General features: G+C 38.6%; 1 protein-coding gene across 4 annotated transcripts; it reads left to right on the forward strand.

Annotated features, from left to right (window-relative positions):
• The first annotated feature begins 13,263 nt into the window (after window positions 1–13,263).
• On the forward strand, window positions 13,264–16,061 carry LOC131225527 (uncharacterized). 4 transcript variants are annotated; one of them, XM_058221066.1, is made up of 4 exons: window positions 13,264–13,368; window positions 13,473–13,528; window positions 15,689–15,772; window positions 15,859–16,061. In XM_058221066.1, the coding sequence occupies exons 1-4, from the start codon at window positions 13,342–13,344 to the stop codon at window positions 16,025–16,027; spliced, it is 336 nt and encodes a 111-aa protein (XP_058077049.1). In that variant the 5' UTR covers window positions 13,264–13,341; the 3' UTR covers window positions 16,028–16,061. The 4 variants fall into 4 exon arrangements, 3 of the variants coding, with proteins under 3 accessions (XP_058077049.1, XP_058077050.1, XP_058077051.1); XM_058221067.1 differs by having other exon boundaries at window positions 15,874–16,061; XM_058221068.1 differs by having other exon boundaries at window positions 15,885–16,061.
• Window positions 16,062–19,554: the final 3,493 nt, after the last annotated feature.

Genomic DNA, 19,554 nt, shown 5'->3' on the forward strand with positions numbered 1-19,554 from the left:
TTTAGGTTATGGTTATAGGTTTAGGTTATAGGTTATAGGTTATAGGTTATAACTTTAGGAAATTGAGAATAGGTTAAGGTTTAGTTTTAGGAAATCGGGTTCGGGTTCGGGATCGGGTTTAGGTTTGGGTTTTCAAGTTTAGGTTTAGGTTTAGGTTTAGGTTAGGGAGTTGAGATTAGGATTAGGTGTAGGTTTAGGTTTTAGGATTTGAGAATACATTTAGGTTTTAGGTTTAGGTTTAGGTTTAGGTTTTAGTTTATAGGTTTAGGTTATAGGTTTAGGTTTTAGATTATAAGTTTAGGTTATTGGGTCATAGGTTATAGGTTATAGGTTAAGATTTAGGTTATAGGTTTTGGTTTAGGTTAAGGTTATAGGTTTTGGTTTAGGTTTAGGTTTAGGTTTTAGGTTTAAGTTAATGTTATAGGTTTAGGTTATTGGTTTAGGTTAGGTTTAGGTTATAGGTTATAGGTTATAGCTTTAGGGAATTAAAAATAGGTTAACGTTTAGGTTTAAGAAATCAGGTTCGGGTTCCAGTTTAGGTTTGGGTTTTGAAGTTTATGTTTAGGCTAAGAAGTTGAGATTAGGATTAGGTGTAGGTTTAGGTTTAGGGATTTGAGAATACATTTAGGTTTTAGGTTTATGTTTATGTTTTAGGTTTAGGTTAAGGTCATAGGTTTAGGTTATAGGTTTAGGTTTAGGTTATAGGTTATAGCTTTAGGGAATTGAGAATAGGTTAAGGTTAAGGTTTAGGAAATCGGGTTCGGGTTTGGGATAGTGTTTAGGTTTGAGTTTTCAAGTTTCGGTTTATGTTTAGGTTAGGGAGTTGAGATTAGGATTAGGTGTAGGTTGAGGTTTATGGATTTGAGAATACATTTAGGTTTTAGGTTTAGGTATAGGTTTTAGGTTATAGGTTTAGGTTTAGGTTATAAGTTATAGCTTTAGGGAATTGAGAATAGGTTAAGGTTTAGGTTTTGGAAATTGGGTTTGGGTTTGGGATCGGGTTTAGGTTTGGATTTTCAAGTTTGGGTTTAGGTTTAGGTTAGGGAGTTGAGATTAGGATTAGGTGTAGGTTTAGGTTTAAGGATTTGAGAATACATTTAGATTTTAGGTTTATGTTTAGGTTATAGGTTTAGGTTTAGGTTTAGGTTAAGGTTATAGGTTTAGGTTAGGTTTATGTTTAGGTTATAGGTTATAGGTTATAGCTTTAGGGAATTGAAAATAGGTTAAGGTTTAGGTTTAGGAAATCGGGTTCGGGTTCGGGTTCAGGATCGGGTTTAGGTTTGGGTTTTCAAGTTTAGGTATAGGTTTAGGTTAGGGAGTTGAGATTAGGATTGGGTATAGGTTTAGGTTTAGGGATTTGAGAATACGTTGAGGTTTAAGTTTAGGAAATCGGGTTCGGGTTCGGAATCGGGTTTACGTTTGGGTTTTAGGCTTATGTTTTAAGTTTAGATTATAGTTAGGTTATAAGTGTAGGTTATAGGTTTAGGTTTAGGTTAGGTTATGGGTTAAGGTTTAGGGAATTGCGTTTAGGTTATATAGGATATAGGTTATAGGTTAAGGTTTAGGGAGTTGAGTTTATAAGTGTAGGTTATAGGTTTAGGAATAGTTTTAGGTTATAAGTATAGGTTTAGGTTGGGTTATAGGTTAATGTTTAGGGATTTGAGAATAGGTTATAGGTTTAGGTTTAAGTTATAGGTTTAGGTTTAGGTTTAGGTTTAGGTTTTACGTTTACGTATAGGCTTAGGTTATAGGTTATATGTTTAGGTTAAGGTTTAGGAATTCGGGTTCGGGTTCGGGTTTGGGTTTGGGTTTAGGTTATAGGTTTCGGTTTAGGTTATAGGTTGTAGTTTTAGGTTACAGTTTAGGTGTAGGTTATGGGTTTTGGGATTTGAGAATAGGTTTAGGTTATAAGTATAGGTTTAGGTTGGATTATAGGTTAAGGTTTAGGGATTTGAGAATACATTTAGGTTTTAGGTTTAGGTTTAGGTTATAGATTTAGGTTTAGGTTATAAGTGTAGGTTATAGGTTTAGGGAAAAGTTAGGTTTAGGTTATAGGTTTTGAGATTTGAGAATAGTTTTAGGCTATAAGTATAGGTTTAGGTTGGGTTATTGGTTAAGGTTTAGGGATTTGAGAATAGGTTATAGGTTTAGGTTTAAGTTATAGGTTTAGGTTTAGGTTTTAGGTTTAGGTATAGGCTTAGGTTATAGGTTATAGGTTATATGTTTAGGTTAAGGTTTAGGAATTCGGGTTCGGGTTCGGGTTTAAGTTATAGGTTAGAGGTTTAGGTTAAGGTTTAGGTGTAGGTTATGGGTTTTGGGATTTGAGAATAGGTTTAGGTTATAAGTATAGGTTTAGGTTGGGTTATAGGTTAAGGTTTAGGGATTTGAGAATACATTTAGGTTTTAGGTTTAGGTTTAGGTTTTAGGTTTAGGTTTAGGTTTAGGTTATAGATTTAGGTTTAGGTTATAAGTGTATGTTATAGGTTTAGGGAAAGGTTAGGTTTAGGTTATAAGTTTTGGGATATGAGAATAGTTTTAGGTTATAAGTATAGGTTTAGGTTGGGTTATGGGTTAAGGTTTAGGGATTTGAGTTTAGGTTATAGGTTTAGGTTATAGGTTATGGGTTATAGGGTTAGGTTAGGGTTTAGGTTATAGGCAATAGGTTTAGGTTTAAGTTATAGGTTTATGTTTAGGTTTAAGTTTTAGGTTTAGGTATAGGCTTAGGTTATAGGTATAGGTTATATGTTTAGGTTAAGGTTTAGGGATTCGGGTTCGGGTTTAGCTTATAGGTTTCGGTTTAGGTTATAGGTTATAGGTTTAAGTTAAGGTTTAGGTTTAGGTTATGGGTTTTGGGATTTGAGAATAGGTTTAGGTTATAAGTATAGGTTTAAGTTGGGTTATAGGTTAAGGTTTATGTTTAGGTTATAGGTTTTGGGATTTGAGAATAGGTTTAGGTTGTAAGTTTAGGTTTAAGTTTAGGTTATAGGTTTAGGTTAAGGTCTAGGTTTAGGTTAATGTTATAAGTATAGGTTATAGGTTAAGGTTAAGGTATAGGTTTAGGTTATAAGTATAAGATTTGAGATTTGAGAATAGGTTTAGGTTAAGGTTGTAAGTTTAGGTTAAGGTTGTAAGTATAGGTTATAGGTTAAGGTTAATGTTAAGGTTTAGGTTTCGGCTATAAGTATAGGTTTTGGGATTTGAGAATAGGTTTAGATTAAGGTTATAAGTTTAGGTTAAGGTTATAGGTTATAGTTTATAGGTTATAGGTTTAGGTTTAGGTTATAAGTTATAAGTATATGTTTATGTTTAGGTTAAGGTCTAGGTTTAGGTCATAGGTATAGGTTTTGGAATTTGAGAATAGGTTTAGGTTTATGAAAACGGGTTCGGGTTCGGGATCTTGTTTAGGTTTGGGTTTTCAAGTTTAGGTTATAGGCTATAGGTTTAGGTCTAGGTTTATATTATAAGTATAGGTTTTGGGATTTGAGAATAGATTTAGGTTAAGGTTATAAGTATAGGTTATAGGTTAAGGTTATAGTTTAGGTTAAGGTTATAAGTATAGGTTATAGGTTAAAGTTATAGTTTAGGTTAAGGTTATAAGTATAGGTTATAGGTTATAGGTTTAGGTTTAGGTTTATGTTTATGTTAAGGTTTAGGTTATAAGTTTTGGTTTAGGGTTAGGTTGAGGTTATAGGTTATAGCTTTAGGGAATTGAGAATAGGTTTAGGTTATAGGTTTAGGGTGTGGTTTAGGTTAAGGGTGTGGTCCCTGCAAATATAGATATAAACACGGCCTGCTCCAATTGGCCATGTCCCTCCAATGCTGTCCATAGGAAATTGATAGCTTCATCATGGTCATAACAGCAGTTTCCACCTTTGAGGGACCCCCGCTCATCCAAATAGCTCCGACGCACATCCGGGTCTGCTCCATTAATTTCAAGCAAATACATAAACACGGCCTGTCCAAATGGCCAGGCCAATCCAATGCTGTCCATAGGAAATGGACAGCTTCATCATGGTCATAACAGTGGTTCCCACCTTCCAGGGACCACCGCTCATCTGGATAGCTCCGACGCACATCCGGGTCTGCTCCATTAATTTTGAGCAAATATATAAACACGGCCTGTCCAAATGGCCAGGCTACTCCAATGTTGTCCATAGGAAATAGACAGCTTCATCATGGTCATAACAGCGGTTCCCACCTTTCAGGGACCCCCGGTCATCCGGATAGCTTCGACACACATCCAGGTCTGCTCCATCAATTCCAAGCTAATACAATTAAATCTTAAAGATAAGAAACTGTAATATGAATAATTTATGATAAGAAAATGATATATGAATAACTTATCCTACAAATATTTTGCTACAAGAAATACATTCTTCATATCAACAATAGCCTAATAAAAAAATAATGTAAATTCAAATTTAGATGCAAGGCAAATCCATATTAGTCAAATTAAAGAATCAATTTCGAACTACGTCACAAGTCGGCATTAGAAAACATATCTCATGTCAAATGCAAATGCTAAGTTAGTTATTAAGCATTCAATATTTGTACATCCAATGCATGCATGACTCGAAATTTTTCCCTTCAAATAAACATCATGGTTGGCCCTAGGATTCAACGGTGAGAATTGTTTCTCAACTATTTCTCGTGATATGGTCTACTTAAGCTGGCCGTGGATTTCCTGCGAACGGCTTTGGCAGGAAGTTCTCGCGCAAGGATGTTAGGTGGGGCCACCACCATGTTTGTGGGAAATATACTTCGTTCACCTGTTTAAAGAGCTCATTTTTGTACAATTGGCCAAAAATGAGATGATCCAAAACTCAAGTGGGCCACACGACTGGAAATAGTAGGGATTCAGTGAGAACCGTTGAAACATTCCTATGGCCATGCAATTTCAGGCTAAATTTTTTGTATTTTCACTTTATCCCTGTGGTAATGACCTCGTAAATAGTTTGGATGACATATAAACATCAAGGTCATAAGTTGTTGTTGTTGTTGTTGTCGTTTTTGCTGTGGCATTTTATGTGGTTGTTTTCATTGTTGTTGTTGCTGGTGTTGTTGTTGTTGTTGTGGGAAGAATCATGCCTCTTTTTTGAAGATTGTCGAGGGTTAGAATCCTCTTCCTACTTGCTAGCCACAAGAATGGAAAGAAATTTTCATGGTGGACGAGTATGTATTTGTTGTTGGGGGGAGATTAAAGCTGCCATGTTTAGATAAACATAATTCAAAATCTAACCATGTAGAATCAAAGCAATTAACCATGTAGAAGCATATGTTGATAACAACTCATTTATAGAGCTAGATCATATATGATTCAAATTGTTGGAAGCAACTGGCCTAGTTTTATAAAAACATATCGGCATTTCTTTTTGGGTGTTCCCCATCTACAGTTAGACATGTGCATTTTTTTGGCACCACATTCCAATGGCTAAGGTCCCTATGAATCATATTGCAATACTTTTGGGTGCACTCTAATAAATTTCCATGATTTTGGGATTTGTTGCAAGGAAATGTAAGGAAGGAAGAGAAAATAGGCCTCAATGAAACTCTCTTTCCCAAATAAAGGTTTAGCCAGTGGTAGTCAATGAAGTATGGTTTCCTTGAATTTTCCTTTTCAAGAACTTTCGGTTGTGGTTGGTGTTTGGAACAAAATTTCATAGAAAGATATTCCATGGAGCCACAAAAGTATAATGACTTGTCGTTTGCCACGTTGTGGGCCACTTCGTACAGCCCTATATAATGATGTTGGCAAAAGTATAATGCTGATTTTCTGAGTCTTTCATGGATAGAGAATGCACCAAAAGCCTCCACAGCCTTTTGTGGATAGGAAGTAATGGTGATAATGATGTTCACGGCCCTATATAAGGTTTCAACTCTTGAGCTTCAAATCTGCTTCTTTGAGCTGAAAAAATAGGTGGATGTTGTGGATGTTAGATACATCACCTTAGCCCAAAATTGCCCAAGACATTAACACACTACCTTTGAGTATGGTGTTGGCAACACCACCTAATTCACTTACTATCTCAACCTTCCAAAAGTGGACATGGTTTAGCTAGTGACCCCAATTCCATCATGATGAATCTAATTTATATCCACACTATCCATCCATTTTTCCAGCAAGTTTATAGCATGAGCCAAAAGACCCCAATTCCATCATGATGTATCTGATTTATATCCACAATGTCCATCCAAAATTTTCCAACTAAGTCTATAGCATGAGCCAAAAGACCCCAATTTCATCATGATGTATCTAATTTATATCCACAATGTCCATCCATTTTTCCAGCTCGGTTCATAGCATCAGCCAAAAGATGAGTCAAATCCAAATCTTAACTGACAAATTGAATCCAAGGTCATATTTCAATGATCCAAGCTGTTCATATAACGGACCTGTTTGTAGTTGTGGGATTTTTATTTTTTTTATTTTAAAATCATTTACAATGGGATTTTTAACTTGTTAATCATTTGAATAATTTTGTTTTGGTTATGGACTCCAACAATTTGAATCATATATGATACCACTTTTATAAAAACATAAATGGACAATCCACCCTAAAATCCCACGCCACAAGAATCAGTGAAAATGACAATATTCACTTTCTAGAAACATTTCCAGGACCCACGGAGAAGTTTGCTTATCATCCAAACCATTCATATTATCACAAAGACATGAATAAAGGAAAACACGCATATCAGCTTGATCCAAGACTTCTACAGGAAGTTTTTCAACAGTAGAGGATCATTTCACACTGTTACCTGTGGTGTGGTCCACTTGAGCTTTGAATATGCTTCATTTTTGGGCTTAAGCCATAAAATTATCTTGTAAAATGGATGGACAGGGATGATAAAATACATAAATCAAGGTGGACCCCACAGAGATTACTCAGTACACAATCCGATTCCCATCCAAAACTCCTGTGGCCCGCAGGAAGTTCTCATTTGTGGGGATTCAATCTCCACTGTTTCCTATAGTGCAATGGGCTTCATTTTCAGGGCCAATACCTAAAATGGGCTGGCAAAACAAAGATGGCATGGATATACAACACATACATCAAGGTGGGCTGCATGAAAAAGTGGAGATAGAAATGCCCACATAAATCCCCAAATCCCTAAATCCCCAAATCCCTAAATCCCCAAATCCCCAAATCCCCAAATCCCTAAATCCCCAAATCGTTTCAATCGGTGTTGAGATTGAGAGAGAGAGAGAGAGAGAGAGAGAGAGAGAGAGAGAGAGAGAGAGAGAGAGAGAGAGAGATACCTGTTTGAGTTGGAGCCCCGATCACGGTCCACCAAGAGAGACATAGAGAGAGAGGATGTGTGAGAGAGAGAACACTAAGAGAGATAGAGAGAGACAGAGGGAGGGACTGAGAGAGAGAGAGAGGGTGCGCGAGAGTGAGAGACTGAGAGAGGTTGAGAGAGAGAGAGAGGCTACGAGAGAGACTGAGAGGACAAGGCGGAGAGATCAGAGAGAGATAGAGAGCGAAAGGAGGGGGAGGGTGCGAGAGAGAGAGAGAGAGAGAGAGAGAGAGAGAGAGAGAGAGGCTGCGAGAGAGACTGAGAGGACAGGGTGGAGAGATCAGAGAAAGATAGAGAGCGAGAGGAGGGGGAGGGTGTGAGACACACACACACACACAGAGAGAGAGAGAGTGTGTGTGTGTGTGTGTTCTCAGCTCTCTCACGGGCGCGGGCGCGGCTTATTACCAGGTTGAGTAGCGAGTTGGCTACTGAAGTGACGTCACCACATAACACTATGATGTATGTGTTGTATCCACATTGTCCATCCATTTTGAGATATTATTTTAGGGCATGAGGCAGAGAATGACGCAGATGAGAAGATGTAGTGGACCTCACCACATAACACATTGGGGAAAGTGATTCCCACCGTTGAAACTATCCTAAGGATGACCATAATTTTTTTTTTGAAATCCAACCTATTCAAAAGTTAAAAAAGACATGAAATAAGGTAAAACACAAATATAAACTTGATCTAAAACTTTCATGGCCTTTAGAAGTTTTTAATGGTGGGTGTCACTGTCCCCACCGTTTTTTGTGTTGGGTCCACTGGAGCTTTGGATTTATCTTTCGATATTGTCCTAAAATGATCTCTCCAAGTAGATGGAAGGTGTGGATTTACAACATACATCATAGTGGGGCCCAAAAATGATAGGTATATAAATATTAGGTGGACCACACCACATGAAAACCTTAACCTTGGATATCCATCATTAATATTTCATAGATACTTTCAAAATCTTATTCATTTAATGGCCCATAGTCTTATCAAAGACGAACGGATTCCGTTAGGTATCTGTGAGTTCTGACTGTGATTGTGGGGCCCACGTTGATGTATGTATATGTTGTCTATACGTTTTGCCAGCTTATTTTAAGTGTATGAGCTTAAAAATAAAGTAGATTCAAATCTCAAGTAGACCATACCATATGAAACTCTCACTATTAAAAACTTTCTAAGGTTCACTGAAATGTTCATTTGCCACTTAACATATTGATAAGGTTATACGAGATAAAGGAAAAATAAAAATAAAAATCAGCTTAATGCAAAACTTTCGTGGTCTACAAGAAATAATTTTTAATGGTCAATCATCATTGTTCATGTGATGCAGTTCACTTCACAATTTTGGATCTATTTCATTTATGGACCCATAACTTAATATAAGCTGGCAAAATAGATTAACAGGCTTCAACATACAACAGATGCATCAAGATGGCCCCAAGTCATGGCTTAATGGAAGTACGTGTTACATAGACCTGATCAAATCGGCTACCATCAAGACATGCTGTTTGCAGCCAGTAAAACACCCCAACTTTGTAAGGCCCACAAAGCATGTGCTATCCACTCCGATCATCAGGCCCTCATGTTCACCACCCCCAAAAACTAGTATGATCCAAAATTCAGGTCCCGATAAGGCCCACCTGATGAACAACTTGGATGTGGTGTTCTTGATGGACACTGGTGTAGCACAAAAACATGGTGGACCATGGAGCTTTGATGTACGATGGGAATTGTTAAGGATTCAGAAACTGGTTCTGTCGGTCATGCATGACAACTACGAATGATTCCATTTTCATTCAGGGATTCATTTTCTGCTATACCTCATTGTTGAGTCTCTCTCCTGCAGGGGTTGGGTACAAGTACAACTAACAATTTGATGTGTCTGGAACTTCTACAGGGAGTTACAAAACAGATTGGCGGGACGATGCATGAACTAGCTGCAAAAGTTGACGAGTATGCTCGTGGAATGATCAGTGGGTCTGGTTCAACCCTGTTTGAGGAGCTCATGGGAACTCCCCATGAGGTCGAGCTGTGTTGGCCCCACCATGATGTGTGTCAAACATCAACACCGTGGATTTGATGGGTCCCCTTTAAATTATGGAATATCCCAAAAATCAACCGTGCACTTGGTGGGGCCCCACCTGAAATTTAGATGCGTCTGAAACTTGGTATGACCCCTCATCCAAGGGGCACACACATAATGGATGCGCTGGATTTGTGAACCACATCTATGTGGGCCCAAAAAATAATTATGAATGTTTTAATGGAGGGCAACCCCTCTAAACTTTTGTATGTGGTCTGGCCCACCATGGGATGGTGCATCTGACTGATGGGGTAGATGTTTTACACGCATCATGGTGGGGTCCACAGAGCCATACCAGATCCCGACCGAAATTTAGGGCATGAGCCAAAAAATGAGCCAGATTTAAAGTTCAAGTGGACCACACCACAGGAAAAAGGGAATCATGATGAATGTGTTATATCCAGGTGGGTCTCATCATGATGAATGTGTTATATTGGAGAGATAAATTCACAGTAGGATCCAAATAATGAGGCAAATCAAAATATTTAGTGGACCCCACCATAGAAACAGTGGAGAGAGTGAGGCCCACCGTTGAAACCTTTCTAAGGTCACCGTGATGTTTATTTGAGATCTGACCTGTTCATGAGCTAAAATAGATATTAAATAAAGTAAAACACAATTATCAGCTTGATCTAAAACTTTTATGGCGCTTAGAAAGTTTTAATGGTGGATGTCACTCTCTCCACTATTTTCTGTGATGGGGTGACTTGATCTTTGGATCTAACTCATTCTTTGGCTGATACCCTAAAATGGTCTCTCCAAATGAATGGATGGTTTGGGTACAAAACATACATAATGGAGGGACCCACAGAATTTGGTGATGTTAGGCTCCCTGGGTCCCACCTTGATGTATATGTTGTATGTCCATCTTGTTCATCAGTTTTTTCAGCTCATTATAGGGCATGATCTCTAGAATGAATAAATAAGATCGAAGCATAAGTGGACCACATCACATGAAGCTCATTAACCATGAAAAACTTATGGTGGGCCACAAATTTCTGAATCAAACCTATATCCGTGTTTCCCCTTCCAGGTTTGTGTGACCATATCAATAGTTTGATTGTAAATAAACATTAAAGCAGTCCACGGGCAGTTTTCAACGGTGGGCATTCAATGTCTTGGATCAAGCTGATATTTGGGTTGGATTTCAGGGTTCAAAGGCATATATATAGATCTCAACCCATTCAATGTCGGACCCAAACTAAAAAAAAAATTCAGAGAGCTACAGAAGTCTTGGATCAAGCTGATATTTGATTTTTCTCTTCATTCATGTCTTTTTTTTAAAAAAAAAAAAAAACTTATTAACATGTTAGATATCAAATAAACATCATAGTGGCCCTAGGAAAGTCTCAACGGTGGGTGTCACTGTCCCCACTGTTTTCAGTGGTGGGGCCACTTGAGATTTGGATCCGACTCGTTCTTTTGATCATCCCATAAAATGATCTCTCCAAATGAATGGACAGTGTTGATACAATACATACATCATGGTGGGGCACATGGATCTGACTCCTTTTTTGGATCAACGGTTAAAATAATTCATTAAAATGAATGGACGGAGTGGATAAATAACATACATCACGGTGGGCCCCACAAGACTTAAAAACAGAAATCGGATTGCCTACTGAGTTACTCGGTACACTCTTATCGTACTAAGTAAACTCTATTGCGCCCACCGTGAATGTCTCTGGTCTATCCACGCCGTCCATCCATTTTTCCATCTTATTTTAGGGGCTAAGACAAAAATTTAAGCATACCCAAAGATCAAGTGGATCATACCATAGGAAACAGTTGGAATAATGATTTCCACCGTTGAAACCTTTATAGGGTCCACAATGATGTTTATTTCTCATCCAACCTATTCATCAGATCACAAAAACATGGATGAAGGGAAATCACAAAAACAAGCTTGATCCAAAACTTCTGTGGCCCCTAAGAAATTTTCAATGGTAGATGTTCAATTCACACTGTTTCCTGTGGTGTGGTCCAATTGAGGTTTGGATATACTTCATTTTTTGGTTCAAGCCCTAAAATTATCAGGTAAAATGGATGGACAGAATGGATAAAATACATAAATCAAGGTGGACCCCACGGAGTTTACTCAGTACAATAAGGGTACTGAGTTACTCAGTACGCAATCCGCTTCCTAAAACCCAACCCCTCCCAAAACCAAAATTCAAAACCGGCCCTCCCAAAACCAAAATCCCTCAAAACCCAAATCCCGCGCCCGTCCCTCTCCCAAACCCTCTCTCTCTCTCTCTCTCTCTCTCTCTCTCTCTCTCTCTCGCGCCCGGCCAACGGTTTTCCAACCTCTCTCCCACAAGCAAATGCGCTTGGCCCTCTGTTTCCCAACACCTCTCTCTCTCTCTCTCGGTAGGGTTTTGAAATCCCAGCACTTGAAAAAAGAAGAAGAAGAAGAAGGAGAGGAAATCCTGCGAACCATCTACGATCTCTAGCTCCTCAAAACAATGGGTAGTCTCTCTCTCTCTCTCTCAATGCCGATTTATGAATTTGGGGATTTAGTAATTTATGAATTTTTTATTTGATGTGGACCCTCATTTAGGGATTTGGGGATTTTAAGATTTGAATGTGGACCCTGAATTGGGGTTTTTCTGATTTTACAAATTAGGGATTTTACAAATTAGGGATTTTAGGGCTTAGAGATTTGAATGTGGACCCCGAATTTAGCTTTTGATCTGTTTCAATATATATATATATATATATATATATATATATATATATATATATATATAAGATTAAAAAAACTCAGATTTAATGTTTCAAATATGAGATGCCATATAGTTGATGGAGAGGCTGCAATTCCAGCAGGCGCACGCAGGTTTTGGGCTGTGATTTCAACCGGTGGCTACCCGCTACACCTGACTTGACTCGGTGCCAACTCGACTTGACTCATTACCTGTGTTCGGATTGGACTCGGTTCAGATTAGTCTAGGCCAGACCCAGACTCAGGTCGGGTCAGGCATGTTCGGATCAGTCCTAGTCCGACTCGATGCTAATCTGCGGTCGACTTAATGCTAATCTCCAATGCCACATGATTTCCAATGAATTTGTACTTGTTTTCTCCCTAATCTATTTATTTGTAGTATATGGATGGCAAAGAACAGAGGAAAATTCTATATCTCAAGTTAACCATCATGTCTCCATCTATTTATTTGCCAATGTGAGAACTATACTCGTTTACAAATTATATGATATGCAGGTACATACTAGTTGTTTCTGTCTTCTCTTTCTAGTTGAATAGACTAGCAGACTACTGGAAATTACTTCCACAATCCATTTTCTATTTCTTTCTGATTTATGGTTGTGTTTGGCTCCCTATTTAGCTCTAAGGTCTTTTATGGTTGGTTTTCAGCTATTCTGAATTGGATATTTTATATGATTATAGGTCCTGTTGCTGATGACATGTTCCACTGGTAAGCATGTTAACCTCTATGTGGAAGCAATTATCTTTTTATTTTTTGTGTTTGAAAGAGTTGTTGATTGTCTACTTGTTGCTTCTGATAGCAGTATACTTTCAGATTTTTGTGATTAGTGTAGCTGTACCTAAACTATCTTGGAGTTTTGTGTGGCATCTTTAATGCCTGTCTGCTTTCATTTCTGTTGCCTATTTACTTATGCTTGATGGAACATGTTGTTAGCGTTTTACCTATTTGATCTATTATGTTGCAGCGTCAGTCTATCTAGTTAAGGATCCTCGCCTGACTCAGTCAACTAGCAAGTACTAGAGGCTTGGAGAGTTTAATTCTTAACATTGGCTTCAAAGCAGAATTCTCACCCCTGTTTGAATGTTTTTAGTTTTTACGTTCTTTTTTTTTTTGGGTACTAGGGGAATATAATGCTTCATAGGCCTACATTACCCTGTTCATGGGCCTTTTGTTTAATGGGCCTTAAGTCCTAAGTAAATATGTTGGAGAGACTGAAAAGAATGTAAGGGACCTGTTTGCTGATGCTGAGAATGACCAACGAACTCCGGGTGAGCAGCTTTGCTTAGAGAAATGTCATGTTTTATAGTGATGGCTATGCCATACATGCTTGTTTTGATAGTCTAATTTGTATTCCTTTCTTTCCTTGTTTTAGGTGATCAAAGTGATCTGCATGTTATCATTTTTGATGAAATTGATGCTATTTGCAAGGTACGTACCTTATTAAACTTCCACTTCAATGTACCTCAATTTATCCTTACTGTAAATGGAGAAAGAGTATATTGCACTGGATATGGATGAATTTCAACAGTGGTAGCATTTGAAAATTGTACTTATATATATGTATATGTATATGTATATATGGGAAATGGTACTATGAGGTCGACCTCATGGGAACTTCCCATGAGGTCGAGCTGTGTGGGCCCCACCGTGATGTGTGTTGAACATCAACACTGTGCATTTGATGGGTCATATATGGAACTCAGGTGGGATATCCCAAAAATCATTCGTGCATTTTAGAGAACCACTTACAATGAACCAGTGTAATTGAATTCTAGCAACAACAAAGTGCTTATAACTTTCATGTTTGGAAATTGATGTTTTGATTTAACTTCATTGCAGATTATAGAAGTTAGGAGCCCTTGAGTGGAACAAAGTGGTATTGAGTACAATACTATTCCAACAAGGTGAGTATTGAGTACAATCATTGCATTTTTTTCATGCAGTGATTGCACCATTCATGGGATTTTAGCTGCATTTATTTAGTCCATCCATCTTGTTATCGCAGTGGTTTTGCTGATAGTTGGGTAAGTGCTGGTGTATGTATTTCAGTCGGCATATTTACAGGATTAAAAAAAGCAAAAAGTTTTACTATTTCAGTAATCTTCATACCATTTGTCCAACTACGTTCATTTAGTTCGCGAAGGATTATGGTTAAACCCCAATTTAAACCTGATAAGGGCACTGCTCCTAGTTGGCTTGAAACTTGATTGGATACATTCTTCTTTTCACTTCTCTGATATTCCATTGTATTAAAGAAGTCTTGTACTAAGAAAGATTTGATTCACAACTTAGAAAATCACAAAGCAACAATATTTTTGTGAATTCAAATTCCTCATGTTTGAAGTAACCTTGGATTCAAGCATGGCTTAAACTGAAATTCCTTCAATGCAAAAGAAAAGAAGAAGAAGAAGAAACTTTCTCTACATTCATCATTTCATTTATCTGATATTCAGTTGTAGTAAAGACGGCTTTTACTAAAAAGATTTGGATGGTGGGAAGTTTTTGTGCAATTGAATTCCCTATGTTTGTTTAAATAATGTTGTATTGCTCAATGAAGTTTTCTTTCCTTGCATTCCTCTAGTTTACATTCAATCCGAACAGGCCTTTATGGTATAGTTGCTTTACCTTTTAATTCCTTTTTGTTTGGTGCTAATGAGATTCTTATACTGCCAATAAAAATAAATAAATAAATAAAAGGAAAAGAAAAAAAAAGATCTGTTTTGGCATCATTGCCATTTGGAATCCAACAAACAAATAGTTAGCTAGCAACAAATTCAGAGATCCTCTGAGATTGGAGGATCCCAACTAACACTTTGGATGCTTTTCAACTGAATGTGGTCTGTTGTTGTATTTTCTTGTTAACTTTCAATTCCTAGATTGGGGTCAAGTTGTGTTGTTTATTAATTTCAAGAAGGGGCATCCCTTTCTTGTTATGCTTTGTGGTCTAATTCCTTTTTGTTTGGTGCTAATGAGATACTTTTACTACCAATAAAAATATGTAAATAAATAGAAGGAAAAGAAAGAAGGAAAAAAAAAGGATCCGTTTTGGCATCATTGCCATTTGGGATCGAACAAACATATAGTTAGCTAGCACAAATGCAGAGATCCCCTAGATTGGAGGATCCCAACTAACCTTTGGACTCTTTTCAACTGAGTATGGTCTGCCATTATATTTTCATGTTAACATTTAATTTCTAGGCCATTGTTTGGAAGTTAGGATCTTCTAATCGAAGAATTTTCAGGGCATGCCCCATCCCCTCATCCATAGTGGAGCCAATTGGATCAATTTTTTTGGATCACTGAACGATAGGCTGATGTGTATGGGATTCTAAAAGTCAGTAAACTATACATTTGTTCATGGGCCGTACAATTCCTCTTCACAGAAATGAAGTCAAGGAGTAATTACATTGATTTCCCTTTTTGTTTTCCTTAACTCATTGATTATAATCATTTCTTGTTATCAATTATATTTCTTTGATTCATTACACTCAATTCAGGTATGGTTTGCACCAATTCAAGAGACTGTACATTAGGCATTCAATATATAAGATTGGAGTGAGACTGATTAGGCATTTAAATGTGTTGCAGGATGTTGTTTGAATTGCTTGTCCTAACAGGTGCACAAGGTGGGATGGATTGGACTTCTATCTTGAGAAAACGCCATGATTTCAGGTAGTTATTATTGTAATGGAAAGTTTAAAAATTAAAAGAGAGAGAGAGATGATGAATTCATGGAAAGAAATGTTCTTTATCATTAGGGCTACTTTCGCCAGGTTTGATGCAGAAATCGTCGCCAACTTCACAGAAAGACAAATTGCATCAGTGGCCACAGATTGCAACCTGGATTTAAACAAGGTTCGAGGTGCCATCAACAATGCTAACAGAATCCTCCAGGTCAGATTGTTGATTGGACCTGATTTTCTTTAAATGATCTTGATAATCCATTTTATTTAAATGAGCAGACCCGATTGTGCGTCAGAGCTATCCGAATGTTGAGCGGGGGTCCCTAGAAGGTGGGAACCGCTGTTATGACCATGATGAAGCTGTCCATTTCCTATGGACAGCATTGGAGTGGCCTGACTATTTGGACAGGCCGTGTTTATGTATTAGCTCGAATTTGTTAGAGCAGATCCGGATTTGCGCCGGATCTATCCGGATGTTGAGTTGGGGTCCCTGGAAGGTGGGAACCTCTGTTATGACCTTGATAAAGCTATTCATTTCCTATGAACAGCATTGGAGTGGCCTGACCATTTGGACAGATCGTGTTTATGTATTAGCTCGAATTTGTTGGAGCAGACCAGGATGTGCGTTGGAGCTATCCGGATGTTGAGCGAGGGTCCCTGGAAGGTGGGAACCGCTGTTATGACCATGATGAAGCTGTCCATTTTCTATGGACAACATTGGAGTGGCCTGGCCATTTGGACAGGCCGTGTTTATATCTGTATTTGAAGGGACCACACCCTTAACTTATAACCTAAACCTATTCTCAAATCACAAAACCTATAACCTATAACCTAAACCTATTCTCAAATCCCAAAACCTATAACCTAAACCTAAACCTTAACCTAAACCTATAACCTAAACTCAATTCGCTAAACTCTAACCTACAACCTAACTTAAACCTATACTTATAACCTAAACCTATTCTCAAATCCCAAAACCTATAACCTAAACCTAAACCTTAACCTAAACCTATAACATATAACCTAAACTTATAACCTAAACACAATTCCCTAAACTCTAACCTACAACGTAATCTAAACCTATTCTCAAATCTCAAAACCTATAACCTAAACCTAAACCTATAACCTTAACCTAAACCTAAACCTTAACCTATAACCTTAACTAATAACCTAAACCTATAACCTAAACTCAATTTCCTAAACCTTAACCTATAACCTAACCTAAACCTAAACCGAACCTGAACCCGATTTCCTAAACCTAAACCTTAACGTATTCTCAAATCCCTAAACCTAAACCTACACCTAATCCTAATCTCAACTCCCTAACCTAAACCTAAACCTAAACTTGAAAACCAAAACCAAAACCCGATCCCGAACTCGAACTTGATTTCCTAAACCTAAACTTATAACCTTAACCTAAACCTATTCTCAAATCTCAAAACCTATAACCTAAACCTGTAACACCCAAACCTAAACCCGATCCCGAACCCGAATCCGATTTCCTAAACCTAAACTTTAACCTATTCTCATTAATATGCGATTAATCCAGTCTAAATGCGCATTTTGGAACTTCCTGGAACATGAAGCATAACCACAGAAGTCTACTGAAATGGAAGGAAAACAACTATACCTATATATATACACATGAACAAAAGAATACAAATGGGCGCACAAGGTGATGCCCAACAAAATTCACAAAAAGAATGACATGTTCAAAGAAGTAAAGCTGAGTCGCTGCTCGGCGATCCAACGACCCATCTACTGATCCGACGGGGTCCTGCTCATCAACTAGAAGAAGAGAGCCTGTCCTCCTCCTCAAGGCTCGCATCGCCAGGCTCCACGAAGTCTGTATCACCTGCATCTATGAACGAGTCTGGTTGGTATTTTAAAACACTGTCCCAGAGTGGGAGTGAGTGATCAACTCAGTGGGTGCTATTAGCCTTAAGTTGCAACAAGCATCAATTATAATAAGAATTTAATGAAAAGCAATCAATCATAAACATCTATCTAGTCTTGTTAATGTGCATGGATGCAGGATGATATGATGTATGCCCTCACCACAACGCTCCCTCGTGCGACAACATCTAACGATCGCCAATGCAACACTCCCTCAGTGTGACCTCGACTGCCGAGTCGCCAACCTAGCTAATGCCATGCAATGGTGATGTTAACCAGGTTCTTAGTTAAGTCCATTCATCCAGTAGATTTGGAAATCTGATACACCCCACGTATCAAATGCCCTGAACTAGTTGCGAGGCCAAGACCCCCCAATGTGTGAGGCCGAGACCCCGCGATCCTTGACCCCGTCGGGTTTCCCCCATCCCCGACTTCAAGCACATGGGGGTGCTGAATGTGGGGTCGCTCGCGGTCACTAAGGGGAGGCGCGTCACCCCAGCGTAGGCCGACAGCTCGGACATAGTGTCCCATTCCACCATGCCCGGCTCACGAGGCTGTGTACCAATTCTGAGTGGGTTATTGTTGGGCTACAACGGTTGTAGGGTGTCCCAAGTTCCATACAAGTGTGAGCAAACAGGGTTAACAATCATGGTTGGCTAGACAGTAGGCTAGACCGCACGAGTCCAGGCAAGTGCATGTCAGAATGACATCGGGTGCAAGCAACCTATGTAGTCTAACTACAGTCGCCCACACGCACTCGTACAAATCCATGGGTTAGCCTCAAGGCGGTCCTACCAACGAGACCGCCTTAACTTTCCCCGTTTTCTTGGCCAACCCTAGGGTTTGGATGGTGGTCCACAACATGTCAATGGACAGGGATATCAACTAGCAAAATCATCATCATGTTCTCATACCTCAATCATATAATCCATATTCACCTAATAAGCAAGCTAACATTTTATAAGCAATGGTGCATGTGTGTTGGGTGTGTTAGTGAGGAAGTTGCTCACTTCCTACAACTCATGGAAACAAATTACACATGAAGTAAATGAGGCATGCAAGCTATAGGGCATCATCACGTGAGCAATCATATGAGCAATCCAATAAGTCATCATCAAATTTGCACCAAGTCATGTAAGAAGCAAGAACAACGTCATGTGGGGAAATCAAATAAACATACAATTCCAAACCACTCTAAATAAATATAAAATTCCTAGGTTCCTCTATATTCTCTAAATGCATCAAGGAAGCAGTCAAAATCATTAAGCTCATATTGAAATTGGTGCTAGGCCACCTAGGAGCAATAGTCCGCACCTTAAGAGGAGATTTCCATTCTTTGAGATATTAGGGTTTGGGGATTTGGGTAAAACCACCATTTCCTAAATCAAAATCAAGAATACAACATTAATGCCTATAAATCTACACTAAGTTGCTCTATTGAAGGGAAATATACCATTCTTACCTCCTCTTCTTGGCATGGGTGGGTTTGGTGGAGGTTTCCTTGGAGAATGGGTAGAGAGTTTGCAAGTTTGAGCTTCCTTGGGCCCCACCTCCTTCCACATACTCTTTTCCTTTCTTCTTCCTCTCTCTTTCTCCTCCTTTCTCCTCTTTCCTCTTCTCCCTTTCTCTCTTTTCTCTCTTCTCTCTTTCCTTTCTCTAGAACAAATTCGTATGGGGAGAGGGGTGCCCCAAATGAGGCCTTTATATAGTCTCAGGTTTGGTGTAAATGGCCCTAAGGGATGGGTTTTCACTATACTAGACCTATGAGAGGGTCTTTCAAGCCTCTAGGGCCCACTATGGGGTGTACAAGTCAATATACACCGTAGGATAGTTAGCCCTAATGATGATCTACGTATGGATATGATCGGCCCGCCA

Source organism: Magnolia sinica, chromosome 14 (genome assembly GCF_029962835.1).
Source record: "Magnolia sinica isolate HGM2019 chromosome 14, MsV1, whole genome shotgun sequence".
Lineage (NCBI taxonomy): Eukaryota > Viridiplantae > Streptophyta > Magnoliopsida > Magnoliales > Magnoliaceae > Magnolia > Magnolia sinica.

What these genes read in the sequence shown, in the direction of transcription:
- LOC131225527 (XM_058221066.1), top strand. Translation starts at nt 13,342, where the DNA reads ATGCTGAGAATGACCAACGAACTCCGG. An exon ending in GAATGACCAACGAACTCCGG is followed by an intron (nt 13,369 to 13,472) that starts GTGAGCAGCTTT and finishes TCCTTGTTTTAG; the next exon opens with GTGATCAAAGTGATCTGCAT. An exon ending in AGAAAACGCCATGATTTCAG is followed by an intron (nt 15,773 to 15,858) that starts GTAGTTATTATT and finishes CTTTATCATTAG; the next exon opens with GGCTACTTTCGCCAGGTTTG.